Source organism: Taudactylus pleione, unplaced genomic scaffold (genome assembly GCF_031769625.1).
Source record: "Taudactylus pleione unplaced genomic scaffold, aTauple2 ptg000391l, whole genome shotgun sequence".
Taxonomy (NCBI): Eukaryota; Metazoa; Chordata; class Amphibia; order Anura; family Myobatrachidae; genus Taudactylus; species Taudactylus pleione.
The window spans coordinates 954,221-979,461 of NW_028284792.1; the positions used below are offsets into that span (position 1 = coordinate 954,221).

A 25,241-nucleotide genomic window follows, 5' to 3' on the forward strand; every position below is an offset into this window, starting at 1 on the left:
TTGGACTTTGGGGCCTATTCATCAAAAATAATTATCACTTGTGATAATTATGGTTTGAACTCACTGCGAGTTCAAACACAGTTTAGGAGGCATTCATCAAGCCTCCTGCCCTAAACTATCACTTCCGAAATACTGCTGTTTCTATGAAGCAGTTTTTCGGAAGTGAGAAACTTTTCACTGCCTGACTTCAAGCTGCTTGAAGACAGGCTGGGAAGAGAGACTGAACCCCCGCCTATCTGCCTGCCCTCTCGGCTCCGACTAATTCTGCCAGTGTCTGTCACCCCCCCCCCCTTCCTCATCCTTGTAAAGCTGCCTCCGTGGCCGACAGAGACCGATGCGCCCTCTCCCCATCCCCACGGGTCCCTCTGCTGTGGCTGCCTTGTAAATCATCACAGGCTGCCGTGTAAACAGCAAGAAGATTATTGGAGGCTGAACGTCATCTGAAAGTGGCGTTCAGTTACATCATCAAGTTCCAAAAAAATGCTTTTTTGGAACTTGATGAATAACCGTGACATTTATTTTTTACAAAAGTATGTGAAAATGGTAATTTTCACATGCTTTTGTGAAAAATAAGTGATGATGTATTGGCCCCTTTGTCTCTATGATGGTGCTAATAAATCTGCTTGCAGAGCTCAGATGTCAAGGACATGCCATTGTTGGCCTGCTGATTCCCATAATCCTATTAGTTTCTCTCAGGTGTGATAATCCTGTTACAAAACAATAGCCTTGGGACATAGCCTTTTGGCAAGAGATGGGTATGACCTTGTGGGGGGGGGGCTTGAAATCTAAAAATATGACAGAGATATGGCAAGCGGGTGGCAAGCATAACTCCCTGAATCTGCTCATAGCCTGCACAGAGGAATAGCATAAAGCTATGTACTCTAGACACAGTCAACCAGGGAGCACTTTAGAATTCACAGTGCCTTATACCATGACTTGTACTATGAATTGCCAGTTTATTGAAATTATTAAAAATAAATATATAATGCATAAATAAAAATAGGGCAAATGTTATGTATAACACAACAAAAAGCATTTATAAAGTCAACTGTTCATTTTTAATAGATTGTTATATGAGGTAAATTTAAATAAAAAGTTCTCTTTTTAAAAAAAAACCTACATGAAATATATTGTTTTAATTTTTTAAATTACTGTGATCATTTAAAAGTGTTCAAAATAAACAGACTACAGTGTAAGTAATGCAATCCCCATCACCCATCAGTGTGCTTGAATGGCATTGTACGTTGTAATGGCCCACTTCTCATATATTCTGTATGACCAATCACAAAAAACATAGGTCCTAATAAAGTCTGAGGTAAAAAGACAGTAAAAGTGTCCCAATCTTGGAATTTGTTGTTTGTAAGAACACTGGAACTGATTCAGACCCGCTCGCTAAGATGCGAACGCTGGTAGCTGGCCGATTTTTGCAAACTGCGCATGAGTATGCATCGCAATGCACTTGCGCGAACCAGTGCGAGAGATCGGGATGCGTTCGTTCACTGCGCATAGACTGACCAGTAGAGTGAGTGACAGGAGAAGCCATTTCTGGGTGTTGACGGGCTGACCACTGGAAATGGGGGAGTGGAGTGCAAACACAGGCGTGCCTGAGTGTCTCAATGCCCTTTCAGAGGCGTGCATAATTAAAAGGGAGCGTCATAGTACACGTCACTTGGTGGGATTTCACTCTGAACTGATCGCAGTGCTTGCGGCAGTGTATAGTCAACCTCAAGCGCTGCAATCGCATCCGATGGTGTTCGATGTACCAATGTTTTCATGCACTTCCAGGAGATGACGTGGGCATCTTATGAATGGCTGGTGGGCGTCTGCATACACTAAGTGATCGCACACCAAGACATAGTGGGCGTGCTAATGCCTTGCCGTCCGATCGCCTGCTTTCCTGGGCGTGCGCTGCATTTGCATACGCAGGGTGCGAGCGAACACATCTAGCTAGCGGGTCTGAATGAGCTCCACAGTGCTAAAGGTAATTCAGGAGTTTAGCTTTATACCTTTCTCCTGTTGCTTTACTCAGTATATGAGAATATAGGTCTGTTACATGCAGGGGCAGAACTATGGGAGACGATGGAGGCGTCTGCCGTCGGGCTCCAGCTCTGAAGGGGCACCTCCTCCATTGTCCACAACATATTCACCCCACTTAGGGCTGTTACTATGTACCAGGAGTGTACCATCACGGCTGCCCAATACATGGCACCCCTTCCTGGCACCTGAGAAGCCACCATAGTGGAGAGCTCCATGTCAGACCATCAGCAGCCACCTTCGTCTATCTATAGCCTGTCTGCATGCAAATTGCAACATTACAGTGTCAGCGGCTGTGCGTCTGGAATGACCTTACGCCACTGGTTACATGGATAGTCTGATAGTAAGACAAGGTTTTGGACTTGGACATTTTAATTGGTGTTGCTATTTCCACTTCCAATTAGTGTATTGTTTTTTTTTATTTTGCTATTTTTCTTTCACAGACCAGAGCTGCTCACACAGACAAATTCAGAAGCCATTCAGAACAGAACAAATGCTGGAGGTACATATGACAAGGCACCTTTCTCTTTACTGTCTCCTGTACTCTGTGATAACTTATAGTTTTGAAATAACAACAGGCTGCGTACTGTGTTGTGTCTTTGTTTTCTAGCGAAAGAAGACTGGAATGTCAGAATTACTAAATTAAGAAAACAGGTTGAGGAAATCTTTAACACAAAATTTGGTAAATTGAGAATCATTATTATTTTTATTTCTACTTGTAGCAGTAACCTGTCATTGACTTTTTGTTTTCCTGTATTGCTCTTCCAAGCTGTTTCTGCAAAAGTACAATCTAATGACTCTTCCATTTGCAGCCAGTTTTATTGTGTGTGCAAGCTGTGTGTCAGGTGCCCCAAGGAAGGTCCTAGAAAATGTTTTTGTAGGTCCCTGATTGTCAGATATGCAATACATTTTATTTGGAATAGCCTAATTGGAGTCTCAGAACAATAGCACACTGACATTTGAAGGCCAGGAGTAATGGCATACTGACACTTGGAGACCAGGGGGTAAATGTAATAACCTGCACGATGCAGGCATTGATGAGTTGGTTTTGCATTTTAAATGATTGCCTCTTAAAAACATCGAGCAGACTTACCAGAAACTTGCCGATGCCTGCATCACGCAGGTTATCACATTTACCCCCAGGAATAATGGAACACGGACACTTGGAGGCCAAAAGTAATTTTACATTCACACTTGAAGGCCAGGAATAATAACACACTCTAAGGAGCGTACACACTAGACGATATGCTCCCCGAGCAGTATCGTCTAGTGTGTCCCCGGCAGGGTGTGCCCAATGTCGTTCATGACATTGAGCACACCGGCTGAACGATATCATTAACGATATCGTTCAGCGCCAGGCTCTCTCCCCCATTCCCCAACATGCAGCAACCTGACGACATCGTCAGGTTGGCCTGCATGTTTACTAGATGAACGATAATGACGAACGACCCGCGGGAAGGCGCGTCGTCGTTATCGTTCATCGTTTTGATGTTAAAAATGGACGATAAAGTGGACGTTATCGTTCAGTCATCCACTTTAATTGCCCATTGTGTACTCACCAATACTTGGAGACCAGGAATAATGACACACTACACTTGGATGCAAGGAATAATGGGGGTCATCCAGACCCGGTCGTTAGCACCGATGCGCTCGGACCGGGTCGATGGCCCCCCACAGCGCATGCGCACGACAGCGCCGGCGCCGTCGTGCGCATGCGTGAGACCCGCTACGACCGACAGCGCCGGTCGTAGCGGGTCTCGATCCAAAGGGGGCGAGCTGTCGATGTTGATTGACAGCTCGCCCCGTTTGGAAGGCGGGCCGGGGGGTGGCAGCCCAAACGGGGGCGTTCCCATGGGAACGTCTACCGTTTAGGGGCGGCCCCACTGACATCACTAGTGATGTCAGTGTAGAGCTTCCGGCTCAGACAGAGCCGAAAGCTCTCCGGGGCTTACGACAAGGGAGACCCTACACTAGGGTCTCGTCGTAAGCCCCATCGCGACGATCACCTTAGGCGGTCGTAAGGCTGTGGGTGTTAACCCACAGCCTTACCACCGCAAAGGAGGACGTCTTGAAAATTCAAGACGTCCTCCCCTCATTCAGACCGACCGCACGCTCTGTGCGACCGGCTCTGAATGAGGTCCAATGTCACATTCACACTTGGATGCCAAGAATAATGACACACACACATGAAGATCGGGAATAAATGGCACACTGACACTTGTAGACTAGGAATAATGTCATACAATTGGATGCAAGGAATAATTTCACACGCACACTTGGAGGCCAGAAATAAATGGCACACTGACACTTGGAGACTAGGAATAATGTCAAACATACTTGGAGGCCAGGAATAATGATACACTCACACTTGGAGAACGTGAATAATGGCACACTCTCTCTTGGAGATTAGGAATAATGGTACACTGACACTTAGAGGACAGAATAATGATATACTCACACTTGGAGGCCAGGAATTAGAGCATAATGCCAACTGCATGCCAGGGATAATGTCACACTTGGAGGCCAGGAGTAATGGAACACTGACACTTGGAGAGCAGGGGTAATGGCACAGTGACACTTGGAGAGCAGGGGTAATGGCACACTCACACTTGGAGAGCAGGGGTAATGGCATACTGACACTTGGAGAGCAGGGGTAATGGCACACTGACACTTGGAGAGCAGGGGTAATGGCACACTGACACTTGGAGAGCAGTAGTAATGTCACACTGACACTTGGAGAACGTGAATAATGGCACACTCTCTCTTGGAGATGAGGAATAATGGTACACTGACACTTAGAGGACAGAATAATGATATACTCACACTTGGAGGCCAGGAATTAGAGCATAATGCCAACTGGATGCCAGGGATAATGTCACACTCACACTTGGAGGCCAGGAGTAATGGAACACTGACACTTGGAGAGCAGGAGTAATGGCACACTGACACTTGGGTTCCATCTTTAAAAACACCCTCAATGCATTAAACAGAATTGGCACTTTGACCAGCTTTTGTTTTGCCCGATTCTGTTTAAATCTGTCACAAGCCGCTCATGCAAATGCCGGAGGACCAGTCCTGAACTCCTCCTATCAACTGTCCGTCATCCCTGCTCTGTTCGGGAATGGTTCCCGCGGCTATTTCCTCCTAATGCAAACGCTGCTCCGATGCCGGTGTTAGCGTTTCACATGTTTCTGGTTTTGGCGTTGTCTCCTGTTATCCAGTCGAGTACCCAGTCCTCCTGTCAGCTTTTGTTACCTGCCGTTTGTGTCATCTAGGCGGCACGGTCCGCATATCTTCTACCTGCCGTTTGTGTCATCTAGGCAGCACGGTCCGTATATATCCATTCTCTGCCACTTGTGTCAACCAGGTGGCACAGACAGCACCCAGAGTCCAGAGTGCGCAGTTCTGAGTCCAGCCGCTTGTGTCAACCCAGCAGCACAGGCCGCACTCCTGCGTCCAGCTGCTTGTGTCAATCCTGCGGTACAGGCTGCAATCTAGCGTCCAAAGCACGCAATCCTCGTACCATCGCTTGTGCCATCCCGGTGGCACAGGCCGTAATCCAGCGTCCAAAGTACGCATTCCAGCGTAGCACCGCTTGTGTCAACCCGGTGGCACAGGCCACAATCCAGCATCCAAAGTACGCAATCTAGCGTACCTCCGCCTGTGTCAACCCGGCGGCACAGGTCCCTCATCAGACTACCGCTGCCAAGGCTGATGCACGGCCCAAAGGCTGCATCTTGTTCTATGGCCCTCAGGCCACAACCTGCAAAGGTTTACCAGCCCTCAAGGCTGCCGCACGGCACAAAGGCCGTATCTTGTTCTACGGCCCATTGGCCACAGCTTGCCGAGGCTGCTGCACGGCCCAAAGGCCGCATCTGGTTCTACGGCCCCCAGGCTACAGCTTGCCAAGGTTTACCAGCCCACAAGGCTGCTGCACGGCCAAAGGCCGCATCTTATATCACTGCCCTCGGGCCACGACTAGTCAAAGACTTACCAACCCTCAAGGCTGCTACATATCCTAAAGACTACATCAACTTCTTCAGCCCTTGGGCCAAAACTAGTCAAACTCTTTCAGCCCTCATGGCCACTCCACAGCCGCAGCTAGCCAAGTGTTCCAGCCCTCAAGGCTGTTGCTGGACTCTCTCTAAAATATACCCAAATCCTAACATAATCCCAGGAATAAATATTTTACTATATCCATATAATATTATAAATAATACATGTTTCTTATTAATGACACAGAGTAAATGTGATAACACATTTTGTACTGTATGATCTCTGGCATGCTGTGGCAAACATACACATATTCCAGATATAATGAGTCATCTGAATAACCTATTCACATATTACAAAGAGTAGCATGAAACACATATGCTAGAAAAAATACACTGATGCTACAAATGTCTCCTATAATAATTGTGTTATAATATAAAAAGTCTGCCTTTTATGCACACAACTCTAAATAAATTTGGTGTTATGTGGTCTTAATTTACTAATGTAAATGTATCGATTGTGGTTATTTATATATTTAAATGATTGTGGGTTAGTTTTAATAAAGCTGGCCAAAAACTGCATGATAATCATGCAAACCAGCTGACCAAATGACGTGTTTGAACGATTATTGTTCAGTGTATGGTACTGAAAAAATGTTTTAAAAAGCATTCAAAGTAAACAAACATGTCAAAGGTTTAAGTGTACTAAGGCACAATTAAACCTTTAATATGCTTATTTACATTGAATGCTTTTTAAAAAAACATATACGTCGAACAGCAATGGAGCAACGACACAACATTAAGTTCTGCTTCAAATTGGGTAAATTGGCGACAGAGACTCACAAAATGTTGGTGAAAGTGTACAGGCAGGATGCTGTGAGTAGAAAATGTGTGTATGATTGGTTTGCACGCTTTGGCAGTGGCACGGAATCTGTGGAAGACGAGCTCCATTGCTGTTAGACGCACACTGCTCGGGAAACTGTTGGAATGAATGCAATGGCAGTGCGGTGGCGGCCTCGGGCAATCCCCGACTGGGGGCAGGTCCAGACATATCCATGCATGGCAGCGCGCATGAGCAATCTTGTTGCAAACGTTGCATACAGATATATCAGACCATTCACCAAACTTTTTAGACAGACCTCATATTCAGTACCATAGACTGAAAAATAATCGTTCAAACCAGTAATTTGGTCCGCTGGTATATGATACCTTGACTAGGAAAACGGCACATCTAGTAATGATGGGAACAATTGAGAGAGCGGATAGTGCAGGCTATTTACCAGGCTACAGCTGAGAATGTTTTATATTTATGTTACTTTTCTGTATTTTAGCACAAGCCCTAGGCCTCTCAGAAGCACTAAAAGTCCCTTACCCAGTGTTTGAGTCTAATCCAGAGTACCTATATGTGGATGGATTGCCAGAAGGAATTCCGTTCCGGAGCCCCACATGGTTTGGCATTCCTCGGCTAGAAAGGATAGTAAGAGGAAGTTCCAAAATCAAGTTTGTTGTTAAGAAGTAAGTGCAACATTTTAACCTGCTTGATTTCAGAACAAAGCATACAGAAAAAATACTTGCAACAGATGTCTCTTCATACATCTCGGCTGAATACGCCATGTGACTCTGCTAGCGCCGGGCATCTTTTTGACCCAAAAAATTGTCATGGTCGCAATGAAATGTACTAGGACGCTGACTAATTTGAAATTCAACACTTGTATATCTGTGTGTGACTGAGTCTGTAAATGAAGCCCAATGGAACTAGGGGTGCAAAAAAGCTGTGGCTGCTGCATTGTAGCGATTCGTATACAGATTCAGAGACTCAGCTGCACACAGATATACAAGTGTTGCATATCAAATTAATCAGCACAGTCTGTTGTTGCTCCCTAGTACATTGCATTGCGACTAATATGCATTTCCAGACAAGAAAGGTGCAAAAAAACTAGCAGAGTTGCATAGGACGGAATGGGTATGAAATACCGCCGGCCGTCTTACTGTCACCATTATCTGTACACATGTGCTACTGAGCGAGTCACAGCACCCAGTGGCGAGACGGACCCTGGCGCACGGGCCAGCCCATCAATGACCGGCAAGACGGACACCGACCCTTGGGCAAGCCTGGGAGTGACTTGGGGCAGCCGAGCAGCTCCCGAAGCACTGGTCATGTCCTAGAGTGCAGAGAGTGCAGTTGTACGGACATGCCCGGCTTCACATGTCCACGCCTCTCATGCCACATGGCAACGCCCATATTGCATACTGAGTATCATTATAAAACTTATTTTACTTGCACCAACAAAGGAGTAAGATAAGTTGAGCATTATTATAACATTGTATATTAATCTCCTTTACGTAAATCCATCTTAACAATTAACCTGAGAGGACCCCTGAAGAAAAATATTAATTTGTTTATCTCTGTCTGTGATACTGCAGATGTGATTTAAATGTAATCAATGTACAAATGCACTTTAGTTCTACATTTAATCGAATGCTAGCTTTTTATGTTATTCATATACATGCTTAATGTTGAAAACACTTCGTATTCAACTCTAAATAAATACTATGGAGAAGAAGGCACAAATCACAATGTTTTTAAAAGTCTACTATACAAAACTGGGAAATAGTGACAGCTGTCATGTCATGCCTAAACTTCAGTATTTCCCTGACCAAAGCTGAGAAGTGGCAATATGTTGCTTACATTTAATGGCATATTCTTTCCTAATAGGCCCCAGCTTGTGGCACCTCTTCTGCCTCCTGAGCTTGTTGACAAAATAAATATTGAAGGTAAGAAATTGCATTCATTAATTTTTATTACTTCAATTGGATATTTAAAAACTATGCGCATGCTATTAAAATATGTCAAAACATAATATACATAATTTCTACTTCAGGGTCCATAGGGGGTCCACAGGGTTGACCTTGGGGGTATAGGTTGGGAACCAAATCCGGGCACCACGCAGTTAAAGCTTTTAGCTCCCAGGATGCACTTGGGTCCACTCTCCCTATAACCCCACCCCCAAGCCAGAGGCACCTCAGTTTAAGTTGGTGCCCGGCCGGAGTCGGGTCACCGTTTAGTGCAGTGGGGAGCTGATTAGCAGCCCCTAAGCTTTATTTTTTCTAAAGGACAAAGTTGTTTTATTTTTACTTTGGATTCTTCAGAGCGGCAGCGTCGGACTGAGACGCCAGTACAGATCTGGGGATCTCAGCGGGACCCCAGAGTCTGTACTAGCCGGACTCTGCGGGCGCCCAGGACTGCTGCCGGATCCACGGGGAGCAGGTAAGGCGCGGGTCACCCGGTGATCCGCGCATTTGAAATGCAGTCCTGTGCCACCGGTCTCTGGGGACAGACCGGAGGCGTCGGCAGTGGCGGCGGGCCCCCCATACCCCGTGTGTCCACTAGACCACCAGGGACTTAGTGTTCGGTGCAGGGAGCCGGCGTCCCGGGGGTTAATAGCCGGCCAGGGGAGGCAGCCTTCCCTGTTACAGCGGCTCCTCCCCTCAGCTCAGCGCGCCTTTCAGTATCTATAGTCTGGCGTCGCTAAGCTGCTTCCTCCGCGGGCCACGCTTCTTCTGAGGTCTCCAGCGGCCATTTTCTTGTGGTGCAGCAGAAATCTCTGGAGATGGCAGTGAGTCCAGTCCCCCTGCGTACCTCACCATCAGGTCAATGTACACAGCGCTGTAGCCTTCCCAGACACTGAATCTGGGTAAGTTGCATGCAGTGTAATAGTGCAGTATATTATATGACATTGTTAATGTATATATGTGTATATCTGCATTGTATGTGACTTATGCTAGTGCTGACTGTCTGTACTTTATTCTCTCACCTGTCAGTGTATATCTATCCCTTTTCCTTATCTGCCCTAATACAGCTGTACTTGGGGTGGTTCTGAGACCTCACATTTATATACTTGTTAATATTTGTGAGGTTTGTCACATACGTTTGCGTGCTGCACGTTGCCATATTTTGAGTGGAACTGTGTGTTGCATACGCTGAAAATGGGTCCCTGCAGCTAATTTTTAGTATCAGTCAGGACCAGTATAGCGCTGCTTGATCGCAAGGCTTGGTCAGATATGTCTGACCAGGAGATAGAGCGTTATACTGCACCCATTTTTACTATCCTGCAAGCCATGTGCTGCAGGTGTTAGTGCGGAGGATTTAACTCTTAAAGGGTTCTGTATGTGGCGTCATCGGGTGCCGGCCCCTTTCAAGACCCCCTTGGGCGGTTTGTTTTCTCGGGATCCTCTTAATTGCGGATCGCTGGGCGGGCCCCATTGTTGTACCTCACTTGGGGTTACTTCACCATACTGCCCTTTTTCATCTCAGGGTATCTTGCAGTTTCTTGCACTCTTCCCCTGTGACACAGACTATCGTTCCCTACAGGGGTTTTTCGAGTATATGAATTCTCCCTGGTGTCACAATAGTCTGTCATGCCCCTTGCAGGGATTACCACAACAGCCACCCTGGGTGGATGTCGTTTTTCTACGAAACGCAAATTGGCGTGGTTGACGCCCTGTGGTTACTTCCCAGTTGGCTCTGCCGTGAACTGGATACTGTTTTGGGCTCTTTACCTCTTACACGGGGGGAAGCCTATTTCAGGTATTATTATCCCTGCTTTAGGGCTGGTGGCAGGTCCATTCTGGTTAGAGTGAATGTTGACCTGCACCTGTATCATAAACCCTCAGTATTACGTGCCTTCTGGTTCCCTGTTGCTGACTAGCGGGGGGATCGCATGGCGGGACTCTGGCTGTTGCCAGTTATGAGGTATTACAACAGTGTTTGGCCTCCTGTCCCAAATTCCCTGAGGGTCATCATGAGCCCCTCCTGGGGTGGATGGGCGTGTTACTCGTCGGATTACAGACGTTGCTACGCATCCCATTCCTGCGTGGTCGGATTCTTCTGATCCGTAGGTGGTAACTCTGCCTGAAATCAGTATACTCGCTTTCAGGGGTTGTGACCCATCCTACCATGGCTATAGCATGGTTGGTTAATACTATTGCATACTGAGCTGATGCATTTGTAATGTTTTTTCCCCTCCAACACGTCTGGGGTTCAAATGTATTTGGTCGCTCACGTAATATATGCAGTTGTCATAGGTGGACATGCCTATATTGGATACCAGTCTCCTAACTTTCAGAGTTCCGGCTGCGACGGTATCCTCCGTAATACCCTATGGCTGCGCTCTGGGAATGCAGAGGTGCAGATACCATCTATAGGGTAGATCTTGTTGGGTCCTGACTTTGACAGTGGCAGTACAAATTTCCCGCCTTCAGCTATGCCCACTACAGGTCCTCAGACTAAGTCTATTAAGTCTTTTTGTCCTCTGGGTCAGCCTAAAGGTCTGTTTCTTCAACCGAGCAGGCCTGGACTGCCAGCCGATCCTGCTTCTGAACCTATGGATATATCGTCAGCATGATGAGACAGGCCTACCACTGGGAGATGGCGATTTTCTCAGTTCACCCGGTACTAGTGTCTAGTTGCCGCGGCTACGTGGGTAGGAGGGTACGCCCTCTCTTTGCTCAGGCGGCCTATTTCCATGTGATGGTACGCAGGCCCTTATTCGGACCCGAACAGGGCCTTACGAATCCAGAAAGCTATACAGTTGTTGCGGTAAGCGGAGCTAATTGGGCCATCCCCACTTTCTCAGCGAGGGACTGGTTGTTCTGCTTTCTTTCTGGTGCGGTGGCTGAATGGTCCTCTTTGGCCTATTCTCTGTCTCAATTCCCTGAACCAGTTCCTAAAGCTACCTGGGCTCAGGAGGCAATCCCTATGCTCCATCATACTATGTTTGGAACCTGGGGACTTTATGGTATCACTGGATATACAGGACGCGTGCCTACGGGTACTTACAGAGACCTGAGGTTTGCTGTATCACAGCACTTACGGTTTTTCGGGCTCTGCCTGTTGGGACTGTTCTCAGCCCCACGGGGGTTTACCAGCGTTTTGGATTTTCTGACAGTTCTTCTGTTCAGTATATCCAAATGCTCCTGTACCTGGATGGCCTCCTGCTCTTAGCAGGATCACCGGGGTACTTTACAGCCGGGTCAGGTTGACTGTGGCTTCTTCAGGGTGCAGACGTTTAATCAATGGGGAAAAAGTCCTCCCTGCATCCCTCTCTGGGTATTCTTCACCTAGGAGCCCTGCTGGATTCTCAGAATCTGAGAATTCTTCTGGCGTAAGACGGCATCTCCACTCTTCCATTAGGAGTACATGGATGTCTGCGCAGTCGACATATGTCTTTACACTCTGGGATGCATGGTCCACTATTCAGTGTCTGCCTTTGGAAGGGTGGAATGGGCTTAGTTCCATTCCAGGCCTTTCCATAATTGGCTTATCTCCAGATGGAACAAGTTTTTTCTGTCTGATCACTGTTCAAACGATGATGCTCTCCCCGGAGGCAAGTCGGTCCCTTTTCGGGTGACTATGACCATCTCGTCAAGGGTATTCTTTGCTAAGGACAGTGTCTGGTTCGCATCCATTTCAGTGCAGTTGGATGTCTGTCGATTCCACCCTGTCAATTAACTTGTTGGAACTTTAGCCTGTCTTGGGCCTTCACTCTGGCATAGCCCTTGTTTCCCGGTGAACCTGAAAAAGTTCAGTCCGACAGGGTCAGAACAGTGGCTTCCTTTTTAGCAATACTGTTCGTTGGGTGGCAATGTCAGGTATGTCATACATTCGGACATTGTCTGAGGGTCTCCTCCCGACCATCTTGACAGTGTTCATTTCAGGTGCTCTCCATTGGGAAGCTGGAGTCCTCAGCCGTCACGACATGCATCCCGGGGACTCGTCTCTTCCCCAAGAGAGGTTTCATCTCCTGGTGAGCAGGGGGGGGGCCCTCCTGAGGTGACACTCATGGCCTTCTGACTCTATCACACTATGGTGTTACAGTCCAACTCTGGGGATTCTGAAGCAACCTTCAGTGACTCTTTGTCGGTGAAGTGGTTCTTCCAATTTGCGTACCTGTGTTCTCCAGTCTCCATTCTTCCTCGAGGGAAGTGTTTCAATCGAGACGGAGATGCTTTCCTGCTGGTGGCTCCTGATTGCCCCAGATGTCAGGGGTACTTGGTTTTTCGGAGTCTCTCCATCGATACTCCATTCCTGATGCTTCACTGCCCAGACCTGTTGTCTCAGGATCCTGGGGTTTGCCTTGGACCTGGGTCGTTTGTCTTTGACTGCGTCCCTACAGTGGTCTTACGGCTTCCCTGGCTTTGTCATCATTGGAATGATTAGAGCACATGGATCAGCTTTTGCTGGGACCTACCACAAACTGTGGCAGCCATAATTCTTATGGTATTATACCTGTCGATACGATCCTCTGGTGTCCAGGATTTCCAGATATTCTGGCATTCCTTCCGGCTGGCTTGGGTTTCACCCTCGGCCTGGCCTTCCTGACAGTGCAGATCTCTACACTGTCAGTATGATTAAGATATGGAATTGCTCCGCTCTGATATCCAGTTCATCCTTTGGAGTGTTTTCTGGATTATGCCTCCATTTGTCCTCCCTAGGGACTCCTTGGGAGTTAGTAGTAGTTCTTCGTTAACTCCGGGGAAAGTTAATGGAACCGCTGGTTGTGATAGCCATTACATGGTCTATTGCTTTGGCTTTCTCTCAGGGAGTTTATATCAACCAGGTGAGTGTCGGAATTGGGAGCGTTCTCATGTGGCTCCCTCTTCTGGAGGGCATCTTGTCAGGGTGTGAGTTGCTCTCACCCTGTGTTTCTTCTTAGTGATTTTTAGGTTCCATATTATTCTGGAACTTATGGTGCGGCCATTCAGTCCCCAGGCCTCTCGGCTGGTGTGGCCTCATTGACTGTGGTCCGGCCTCTGTGGATTTATGTGATCCGTTCAAGTTCCTGACGGAAATTAGACTCCTTATTGGTGGTCTGAGATTTCTGGTTTTAACAGGAAAGGATGGCCGGCCTATGGCCAAATGTTGGCTGGACGGCCTCGTATGTCTTCTTCAGGGGCCTACCCATGGGTAGGCCTTTCTGTTGTTGATGCTTGTTTTTTCTCGGGCCATGTAACCCTCGTGGGTGGCTCGCAGTGGCGCCTTGGCTGTTTTGCCTTGCTAGGTGGCCACGTGGTCTTCTGTCCACACCTTTTTAAGGTTCTAGGCATTGTTTTCCTTTGCCTCTCAGGATGCTTCCTTTTTGGCGGCGGATTCTCCTCTCAGCACAGGAGCGTCCCCTCCCTTGGTTGAACTGCTTTGGGACATCCCCAAGGTCAACCCTGTGGACTCCCTATGGACCCTGAAGTAGAAAACAAGAGATATGGTAAGAACTTACCTTTGTTATCTCTGTTTCTACGAAGTCCATAGGGTCCACAGGGCGCCCGCCCTGACGCACCTGGCTTCAAATGGGCTGTGTGACTGGTCACCGGTTTTCCATCTCCCATTTCTGTGAGTATGGTTATCGAGTGTTCCAGTTTTCTCTCTCTTTTTCTCTCCTCCTCCGGCCTTTGGCTACTTACAAACTGAGGTGCCTCTGGTTGGGGGTGGGGTTATAGGGAGAGTGGACCCAAGTGCATCCTGGGAGCTAAAAGCTTTAACTGCGTGGTGCCCGGATTTGGTTCCCAACCTATACCCCCAAGGTCAACCCTATGGACCCTATGGACTTCGTAGAAACAGAGATAACAAAGGTAAGTTCTTACCATATCTCTTGTTATACAAAATAATTGAGCAGCTGCCTTTATTGATGCTTTAAATGCATGACGCTGGTTACAATCTATCCGATCCAGTAGAAAATGTGGCCATTTACAAGAGGGCCAGATCGCACACATTGGGTTCCCTTCTCGTTCCTTCCTTCCTAAGAGGCATAGCAGGATACATTTTCAGTCCTGTCTGATAGTGCCAGAGTGAGATTTTGATGGTTTTAATGATTGTTACTGTGTAATATCAGACATTAGGTAGCCAATTATCAAAGTGAAAAACATGATCTATGTGACTAGTATTAGAGATCTATACCTGTATCATACTGATAATAAGTGCCCCAGTAATCTACGCTCCGGGGCTCTCTAGCTTTTGAGATAGATGAGTATGTGCATGATTATAAAGGCCATGCCTAATTGTAAATGTTGCCATGCTTTTAAGTTCAGGACACCTTGTGCAGGAGTGTTCACATCACAAAAATAAGGCACAACAGCAGTCATTTTTTATTTTATTTTTAATTAGAAATAATAGCATATTATAATATTATGTATATTATATTCTTGAGTTAAATACTGTTAGTACATTAAACGTCTGAGTTTTAGTTTTCTGGCTGAATTTAGCCAGAATAAGCCAAGTTAAAGTAGAGCCCTGGACTACCCATATAGTGCCTACTCTTTGTACGGGATGGGTATGAGAGCCCGGCGGTCAGGATGCTGCTGGTCAGAATATAGACAGCATCTTCCCAACAGTCAGAATCCCGACACCCATAAGGAAAGAAGGTGTAAGACCTTACCCCTAACCCTAACCTCCCCCCTAGTGCCTAAACCTAACCTCCCCCTCCCTGCACCCTAAACCTAACCCTCCCCCATAGTTCCTAACGCTAACCCTCCCCCTAATGCCTAACCCTCCCCCTAACGCCTTATACTTACCTTCGAGATGCCGGCAGTCGGGATACTGGTGCTGGGATGCTGACTACATCCCCTTTGCACAATACTTCAAATGTAGCCCATGGATAGAGAACACTCAAGAAAGCACTTCATTATTTTGCAGATTAATTAATGATTTCATTTACGTGCTACAAGCAATAAGGAGGTCAGCTGTTAGTATTTAGTAGAAAGCACTGACACAACCTGCTGTCATGAATGCAAATATGTACACAGATATTTTTTTTACGTTTGAAACATCCTACATGGTGTCCATGGGTAAGCAAGTCAATCTCGAAAGGCTGTATATGATAATTAAACACATTGCATGAATCTCATGTATCAGATTTGAATAATTACAAATGTTCTCTATGAATCCTGTGATTATGAGCTTGGCAATCTATACAGTTTCATACAAAGGAGGTCGAGTTGAAAATATTGCAAATCTTGCAAACTGTAGAAGGAGTAATTAGCTGGATAAAGTCACAATATCAGCAAATGTGATTCTGCTGTCTGAGGGCCCGATGCAGCGTTCACTGCTGATTGCAGATTCCTGATTATCGGGAATATGCGCGTGCACATGAACCGTTTCCTGGGAGTGGTAAGGCCAGGATCTGCATCCACAGACACATATTCCTGGCCTTGCATGCCAGCCAGCCTCCGTAAACTGAGGCGATGGTGATCCCAGGCTGCGACCTAGGTCGCCGCGCTGGGATCGCAGATGGATGCAGTAAGAGGTGTCAGACATTGCATTTTAGCTAGGATGGAATTGCAAAGCTGCTTGTGTGCGACTATGCAGTTATGTCCTCTGCTGAATCACCCCCTGAGCTGGGATCTGAAATGTTGCAACCAGCAATACCTAAAGAGATCAACATAAGCATTTATATTAGTGTAGAATACAATATAAAGACCATACAGTATGATATATTATAATCTAAACTATTTTTACAGCTACAGTACTAACAATGTAGGAAAAAAATAGTATTTAAAAAAATCTGTAAATAAAATAAGACATTTTGCTTTTTCTGCATGAAACAGCAGCTTCATTTTTGAGTCTTGAATAAAGTGAGCCTCCATGTGGACCATGCTGTATATGTATCTATGCCAGAGGTTCCCATACTCAGTCTTTAAGGCACCCTAACAGTTCAGATTTTATTGATATCCATGCTTGACAACAGGTTGGGAACCTCTTATCTATGCTATTTATGTACAAAATAATTCCGTACTTATTTCATGGGATGCGGTTAAAATGCCAATGGAGGGAATTCCGGCGGTCAGAATGCCCGTGGCAGATTACCGACACTTGTCAGAATCCCGGCGCCAGCATCCTGACCACCGGAATCCCAAAGGTAAGTACTGGGGTTGGGGGAAGGGTTGGTGTTAGGGGTTAGGCACTAGGGGGAGGGTTAGGCACTAAGGTGGGAGGGTTAGGTTTAGAGTGCAGGGAGGGGGAGGTTAGGATTAGGCACTAGGGGAGAGGTTAGGGTCGGGCATCGGGGAGGGAGGGTTAGGGTAGGGAGAGGGGGAGGGTTAGGATACTGAGTGACAAAGTGTCTGTATTGTAACCCAGTTGGGATGCCGGCGTCAAGATTCTGACCGCCGGGATCCCGTACCCATCCCTTATGGCATACTTCATTGTGTTTACATGTTACTATTCCTGTGCAGCTTCTTAATCTAATAATTTCTCTGATGCTGAGCTTCTTTTTCACAGAAATACACGTCATGCTGAAACACATTATTATGTTTGCTATTTGTGCAGTCATTGGTCACACTACATATCTCATTTTTTATTTCTAGCATTTCAGAATAATGACAAACAGCAGAGTCCAGGATATAGATCTGCAGAGGTTACAGACGAAGGTAAGATGACCAGGAAGGCACATACTGTAGATAGATATCGTAACCAACTTTACACTCTTAGGCCCGTATTCAGTTAGCAGTAAATGTGACTTTTTACGGGCGACGTAGCTTTTGAATTATAACATACGTTAATTCTCCATAGGATTTCCCAATTTTCACCTACACTTCCTGTGGGTATTAACAGCAAGCATTACCGGGCGAATGCCAGAATAAGCTTTTTCCAATTGAATAGCCGCATTAAGTGAAATTATGGCCCGATATTCCTCTTAAATGAACACGCGATAACAACATTTTTTATTGCGGCTAATTAAATACAGGCCGCAGGAGTTTATTCAGAGTTCCACACAAGTTGGCCATAATTACACCCGCATTGTGTGAGAAAAATGCATATCAGTTGTACGCAACTATGTGACAGCACCGTTCCCCAACATACGCTTGGGTTTTTAGCCGTCATCATTATCAAAGCGCACTTGCATCATCCCTATCAATGGCGCAATAGATCACAGTATAATCACAGCTCTGCATAGGCCACAATTCCATCTACATGCCCTCCATAAACTTATCCTGTTTGTGAATACCCCTTTACCACACTGTAACGCCCCCTCAGACACAAGTGAAGGTGCGGCTGAGTAGCGTACGACTCAGAAGCGCCCATAGGTGCACGCTTTTGGACGCAGCACATGCACAGTGCTAAAATTTGCATGATCCATCTGTAAATCAGACTTTTTCCTCCTTTTGTATCTTGCCATTATGACACACACACATATACATCTAAAGGAAGGTCGTTCATGTAAATCCATCTGAGAGGATTGTCTCGCAGCATAATGATATTTACAAAAGTAATGAGCAAAAGGATTGTTTTTGTTGCTCTGCTTCCAGCTCTGAGTCAGCCCCTGAATGAGAATAACTACATCTGATCAGTGCAGTAGTATTATATTAGAAAACAGTCCATATTAATAGATCAAGTTACATAATAGAATGTGAATTAATTTAGATGTCATGCTGCAAATACGAGTATGTCTCTTAATGTTATCTTACATAGAAACAGGTACAATAGTAAGTACTTAGGTAGTATGGTCTGCCGCACGGGTTGGGTATGGGATGTCGGCACTTGGGATCCCAGTGCTCAGAATCCCAACGCCGGCATCCTGACAGGGTTAATATACCGACACCTGTCGGGTAAGTATCCTAACCTTCCCTCCCCGCACCCTAAACCTAACCTCCCCTCCCTAGTCCTTAACCCGAACCCCTCCCCCCCAGTGCCTAACCCTAACCCTCCCAATAGTGCCTAACCCTAACTCCACTACTTACTGTCGGGATGGTGAAGGTCAGGATGCCAGCGCCAGGATTCTGACTGGTGTTGGGATTCCAGCGCCGGCATTCTGAGCGCCAGCATCCCATGCGCCGGTATTTCAACTGCGTACCTGCCGGACATATATGAGGAAATCCAATGGCTGTGGCTAATAGTTGTATCTAATTCAGTAGTTATTCCAGTAGAGTGATACCTACTGTTTATGGCTTTTTACTTTCGTGGCTCAGTTCACAATAAAAAGTACTGTGAGGGTCCTGACATCTTTCCAAACTCACACACCTTTTCCTTGAAAGTAGTTGGTGGTTTTGGGAGACTTCAATATGTTAATTGTATTATTTATATGTAGGAGCTTTAAAGTAGGGACCCTAATTGTTGGGAGTAGATTTTATTTAGTCTGTTTCAGTTACATTTTAATTAGGAAATGTTATTAAATCCAGTTTTTATAATAACATCTTAGTAAAAAAAAAAGTTTTCAGTAAAATATTTAATTAAGCTTCTTTTGGCTGTAGATATATCAGTTATACACACAATTGAAATAATAAGATATATGAATATACTACTAAAGCCAGCCAAAAATGTAAATGTTTAGGAATCCTCAGGAGGAGATTAGGCTTAGGCACCCCCCGGGGAGGGTTAGGCTACGGGGAGGGAGGGTTAGGGTAAGGCACCACCGTGGGGGGGGATTTTAGGGTTAGGCACTCCCCCGGACGGGGTAAGTTTAGGGAGCAGGAAGAGGGGGTTAGGCACCACTAGGGGGAGGTTAGGGTTAGGCACCACTAAGGGAGGGTTAGGGTGGGAGAGTGGTAGGGATAGCATACTTACCACCCCTGTCTGGATCTGTATTCCATCGGGATGCCGTTGTCGGGATTTGAACCGGCGGCTATTCAGCCCCTGGTATTTTATACCCAACCTATATTTGCACCCTTTGCATTGCAACATTTGTATTTGCCCCCAACTCAGATTCAGCCCCAAAAAGTTGTATACCAGTTGTAGTATTCTGAGTACACAGGCCTGTTCTGATGGGAAGCATTCACACCATAATTTTGACAATTATGATGTTGCATTGATGAAATGTGAAATACAGATTTTCTGCAGAAGGCCGACATCAGGGTTAGGCTGCACCGTTTGGGTTAGGCTGTGGGTGGTAGGGTTAGGCTGCGTGGTTAGGGTTAGGTTGTGGAGAGAGCCTTAGGCTGTGGGGGTAGGGCTGGGGTTAGTGTACTCACCCCTGGATCAGATGACTCCGCCGGAACTCCCCACTAGCTGGACCAGAAGACATAGCTCCACCGCCGGACCTGGAACGCAGGTAAGTCAGTGACACACCACCAGGACTCACTTTTTGTTGACATTCTAAACATGTCATCAGTGTCGACATGGTGTATGTCGACATCAGGACCGTGTTGACATTTTCTTGTCTACAATATGAATGTCGACAAAACATACTACAGCTGTACTTATCAGAACGGGTTTGGTATGTTCCTACATACTATACTACACTTTTTTGTAAATTGGCTTGTGAATTAGGGATATGCATCCCTCGTTACCTAAGGAAAGAAAAATATTTACTCTGTTGTTTCTATGCGATAAAGATTATTTTCTATCTTATTTTTACAAGATTTATTGGTATGTGTAGAGCTTGTGATTCTGTGGGGGAGGGAGTTTGCATCCATTCTGAGGAAGCTACCTGTCAGCACCTGAAAATTGCTTCCCTACCCCCGGTACAGCCCCATCCTTTTACTTGTGAAAGTAGCTGTCATCACTATCAGTGCGGACTTGCAGCAGCTCCATCATTGGTGAAAGAGATCCTCCTGAAATCAGACGGATTTCTGCAAACACACAACTCTGAATATACACCTACGATACACTTGTCAGTGTGAATACCCTGATACCACCTACTACTAAGCTGCAAGTGGAGATGCGAATGGGTTCCATAGGACTCTGAATCACCGTAGCTGCCCATTCATGCTCCGATGCATGCCCAGTTACTGAAAATCACAAGATCCGTCCGCAGAGTGGACTTTTGAAGTTGCACAAAACAAAATGTTCAAAGCTATTCCTCATGGCTTCCCTTTACCACTACCCACTCAGGTGGCCAGCGTTGGAAAACGCTTATGATGCAACAGGTTTGTTTTTTTGTTTTTCTGGGTGGTGCTAGTAGCTTCTTGGAGGGGAGCCCAAACTTTTTTATTTATGTATGTATTTGTTTCAGAGGGTTGGGTACAGGATGCCGGCGCTCGAGATGCCGGCGCCGACATCCAGACAGGGTTATTATACCGACACTTGTTAGTTGGTATGCTAAACCTTCCCCTTTCCCTACCCTAACCCTCCCTCCATGGTACTTTACCCTAACCTCTCCCCCTAGTGCCTAACCCTAACCTCCCCCTCCCTGCACCCTAAACCTAACCCTGCCCCCTTAGTGCATAACCCTAACCCTCCCCCTAATGCCTAACCCTCCCCCCAACCCCGCTACTTACTTTCGGTATCTCGGCGGTCGGGATGCTGGCAATGGGATTCTGACCTGTGTTGAGATTCCGGCGCCAGTAATGTAAGCATCGGCATCCCATTCGGCAGGATGCCATATGTATCCCGTTTCACACAGTGCCCTTTTTACATGGGTCTTTAGTACAGTGGCGAGTACCCCTGCAAATACATTTCTCCAAACCCATTAGTAGAGTAGTGTATTTTAACCTACACTCCATGCAGTGTGACAAAAAGCTTCATATGAACAAAAATGTAGTAAAGACAGTCCACATGTACCCTTCACACTCATGACTTCTATAAGCCTTAAGTAAGGCTAAAACTAGCAGCATTTAAGGTGAAAATGAAATCCGTATTCAATTAAAATTGCTGGTACCAAGGGGGTAGGACTTTAATGTGACATTTGCAATATACTGTACCCCTAAATATTTATCTTCTTACCTACAAATCAAGGCACAATTTCAGGTTGCAGTGACAGCTTCTGGGAAGAGTAGGTGTGGACTTTGATGATTGGACCATGAAGGCTCATAGAGGCAAAGTCCACAAAGTGCTACTAAAAGATAGCCACATATTAGCCAATATCACTATCATCACTGTCCAATTTGCCATGTTCATGGGTGGTCAAATTGGATGAGATCCAGCTGTTGGGCACTTGCACAAGGGGTCAGATCACTTTTGGTTTACACTGGTGCCAGATAGAACAGTCAAAAGGTGATTGCACACATAGGACAAGAGAGGTTATCTGCCAATGACGCATACTGTACATTCTTGCTGCAGTTGCGCCAAAGAGCACCTCTTGGCACGGCAGGTCTGATACGAATCAGTTGGCGTCGGGCTTGTTTTTCCGCATCTTTTGCGCCCGGAAATGAATCTGTCACAATTTGATGCAACTATGATGCACCAGGAGACTCTGCTGATTTATTTGATATGCAACACCTTGTATATTTGTGTGAGACTGAGTCTGAACCTGTATACAAAGTGCTGCGATGCAGCGGCCATGGCCTATTCCCATGCCAAGTTCTGTCTTGCTTCGTATACAGACTCAGTGTCACATATCAAATTAATCTACACCTGGTGTGTCCTAGTTGCATAATATTGTGACTAAGATGTATTTTCAGGTGAAAAAGACACCCAGTGCTTGCAGAGTTGCGCCACATGGCGTATGGAGGCTAGATGTATGAGGCCTCATCTGTACCAATATGCCACATAATAATCTAGTCAGTTTTGATTGGATTGTTATCTAGCATCATACTGCGCTTTGTTTTAGATATGCTTCAGAATCTCCTACTTAAATTACTACATTTTAATGGTTTTTTTTTTTCAGGTTCAGACAAATCCAAAATTGTAGCACACAGTACTCAACAAACTAATGGTTCCACTGTGACTTGTAAACCGCGGGGAAGAGAGTTTTCCTTTGGTAAATATTTTTAAAGTTAAACATGCATAGTTTTGCTCTGTGGATTTAATACATGTTTAATTTAAAGGGGATCTGTTGTTTGGTTAAAAAAAAAAAATAATTAAAAAAAAAAAAAAAAATATATATATATATATATATATATACAAACACATTCACTCAGTAGATACTGCCCGATCACTGTTGTCAGCAGTAATCGGGGCACATGGGGGGCAAAGGGCAGAGGCAGCACTGATAAACCTGCTGTCAGCTTCTAGTGCAGACACAGTAGCACTGTGAAGCCGGCGGAAGGGGAGGGAGGTCCTGGAGGCAGGAAACAGCTATTGCAGATGCTAGGAGCTGCGCTGCTGCAGCTGCTCTCACTGAAGGCAGCTGCTGTGGCAGGGGGGTGCTGCCGGCTGGACATAGTGCAACAGCCATGGCGACTACCAGGAGCCGCGGATACTGCCTTTTTTGAATGTGCTGGGATGGGTGAAACCAGCTTCCCGATCACTGCTGGCCACAGTGATCGGGGCACAACAGCAGCCGCGGGTACAAGGAGTTGCGGCTGCTACTTCTATGTAAGTTACGACTGTCCTTGCAGCCGCGCTGGGAGGGTGGGTGGTGATGCAGGGTGCCCGATCACTGTGGCCAGCAGTGATCTGGACACAAACGAGGGTGTAGAGGGACCAGGAGGTCCTTCTGATATAGATGGCTGTGGGAAGATTAGCTTCCCGCAGCCGCCTTGTGGGCTTTTCTGACTGGTCGCATCAGATGCGACCATGTCAGGGAAACACCAGCCTGGTGTGGTCACATCTGATGCGACCATGCCAGGCAAGTGGTTAAAAGATATTTAAAATATTTTATCGAAAGAAAAATACAATAGGGGTGTTTTACACCCCTACTCCCTCACTGTGTCCATAGCCCATATTTTAAAATGACCACCCCAGTATCATTAGACACCTAGCAGCAACATATCCCTAGTGGGATTACCCCCAATTACTATTCCTAGTGGTGATAGTTCCACAGTGGCACAACACTCCCCCCCAACAGTGTCCATAGGCTCCCCTGTATCGGTAACCCTCCCCCATGTGTGACTATATATGTGTAACTGTCTCCTCCCTTCCCCATTGAAAATAAAACTTTATTGGAGGTATAAACCCACCCCTAGTGGGAAAAGCTCACCCAAACAACATGTCCCTCTCCTTGGCATTTCCCCTCATCCCTAAAGCAGAGCACAGCGGAGCATAAGTAAATAGGGACTGATCAGGCGTCTTTAGAGAGTAGAGGCCCGTGTGCATTCCCCATCAGGGGCCCCCTACACTCACCCCAGTGGCCGGCGGCCGACTGACACAGCTGGCCGGCCACCGCAGAATCAGTAGACTCTGGGCACTAGAGTGTGCCCAGAGTCTACTGTGCATGCGCAGATCGCTGGGGAAATGGCGTGGCCGCCATTTTCCCTGCGATTTCCTCAGAGCCCATGTGCAAAAGCCAGAAAAATGCCCGCGACTGCCATTTTCCGGTGTTTTGAGCAGCGCTGAGAGACCCAAAGCGGGATATCGGAGAGGTAACTGGACTCGGGGGGGCCTGAGTGCACCACACACCCTGCACCCATTATAGATACTCCCCTGGGACTGATCATTCACTTGTAGAGATCAGCCTCACATACCACAACAACACTATAAGGGGGCCGGAGGAGAAGGAGGAGATGTTTACTGCACATGTGCAGAACGCATCTCCTCTGAAATCACCGGGGAACGTAGCAGGAAGAACGGCCGCATGGGATATGACAGTGTCAGCGGCCGTGCCAGGGAAATGGTTTAAAGGCCAAAATCAGTGGCTTTGAAAACCCGTCATTTAGTAAATATAGCCATATTTACTTAGTGGTTTTCAGCAGATTTGACTGCGTGATTTAAAACAACAATAATATTAATTGCAATTGTTTTGAAAACCTGCTGTGTAGTAAATGTAGCCCTAAGTTTATCTTGAATAACACATATCTCATGTTGACTGTTTTAAGTAACATCTCATGTATATTTCTGCTTTGATTTCAACCTCTGTGGTATGGTATCATACAAAGTAAAACAGCTAAGATTGCCATACTAAAGGTCATTTATTTATTTCCCTCAACAACAGAAGCCTGGAATGCTAAAATAACAGACTTAAAACAAAAAGTAGAGGCACTCTTTGATGAGAAATGTGGTAAGTAACTTAAATTATTTGCTTTATAGCATTTGTATATTTTCATATTTAAGTGAAATCTAAAAGATACATGATTTGGAATTCAATATACTGAATAGATCACTGGTAAGTTTCTGGACTGGAGCTGAGCTTGCTCTCCATTTCTGTATAGCCTGTAATTCTGTAAAAGAGTGAACTACAGCATTAATGTTGCTCATTCCAGGCACTTACAATGCTTATAATGCAGCTTTGTGCAGGCAATTTGGTTGCCAGTTTGTGTGTCACTGCTTCCTAAACTATTAGAATAACATTGGATTAGATCCTGTTGGATAGAATATGAACCAATAGAATTTAATTTACAGCGCTCGCGAGCGGCTCGATGTTTCCTCCCTGCGCATGCGCTGTGTGCGCATGCGAGAGCCCCGCCAAGCGA

The 25,241-nt window shown here is 46.1% G+C and overlaps 1 protein-coding gene across 6 annotated transcripts in view; it reads left to right on the forward strand.

Moving 5' to 3' along the window:
• GTF2I (general transcription factor IIi) overlaps positions 1 to 25,241 on the forward strand; it is a 129,448-nt gene that overhangs the window by 66,124 nt on the left and 38,083 nt on the right. For all 6 annotated transcript variants that reach the window (XM_088445900.1, XM_088445901.1, XM_088445904.1 and 3 more), the window contains 7 exons: positions 2,478 to 2,536; positions 2,645 to 2,716; positions 7,358 to 7,541; positions 8,743 to 8,801; positions 17,382 to 17,444; positions 22,559 to 22,651; positions 24,764 to 24,829. In XM_088445900.1, the coding sequence (XP_088302026.1) occupies positions 2,478 to 2,536; positions 2,645 to 2,716; positions 7,358 to 7,541; positions 8,743 to 8,801; positions 17,382 to 17,444; positions 22,559 to 22,651; positions 24,764 to 24,829 (596 nt within the window). The remainder of the gene's footprint in view (positions 1 to 2,477; positions 2,537 to 2,644; positions 2,717 to 7,357; positions 7,542 to 8,742; positions 8,802 to 17,381; positions 17,445 to 22,558; positions 22,652 to 24,763; positions 24,830 to 25,241) is intronic.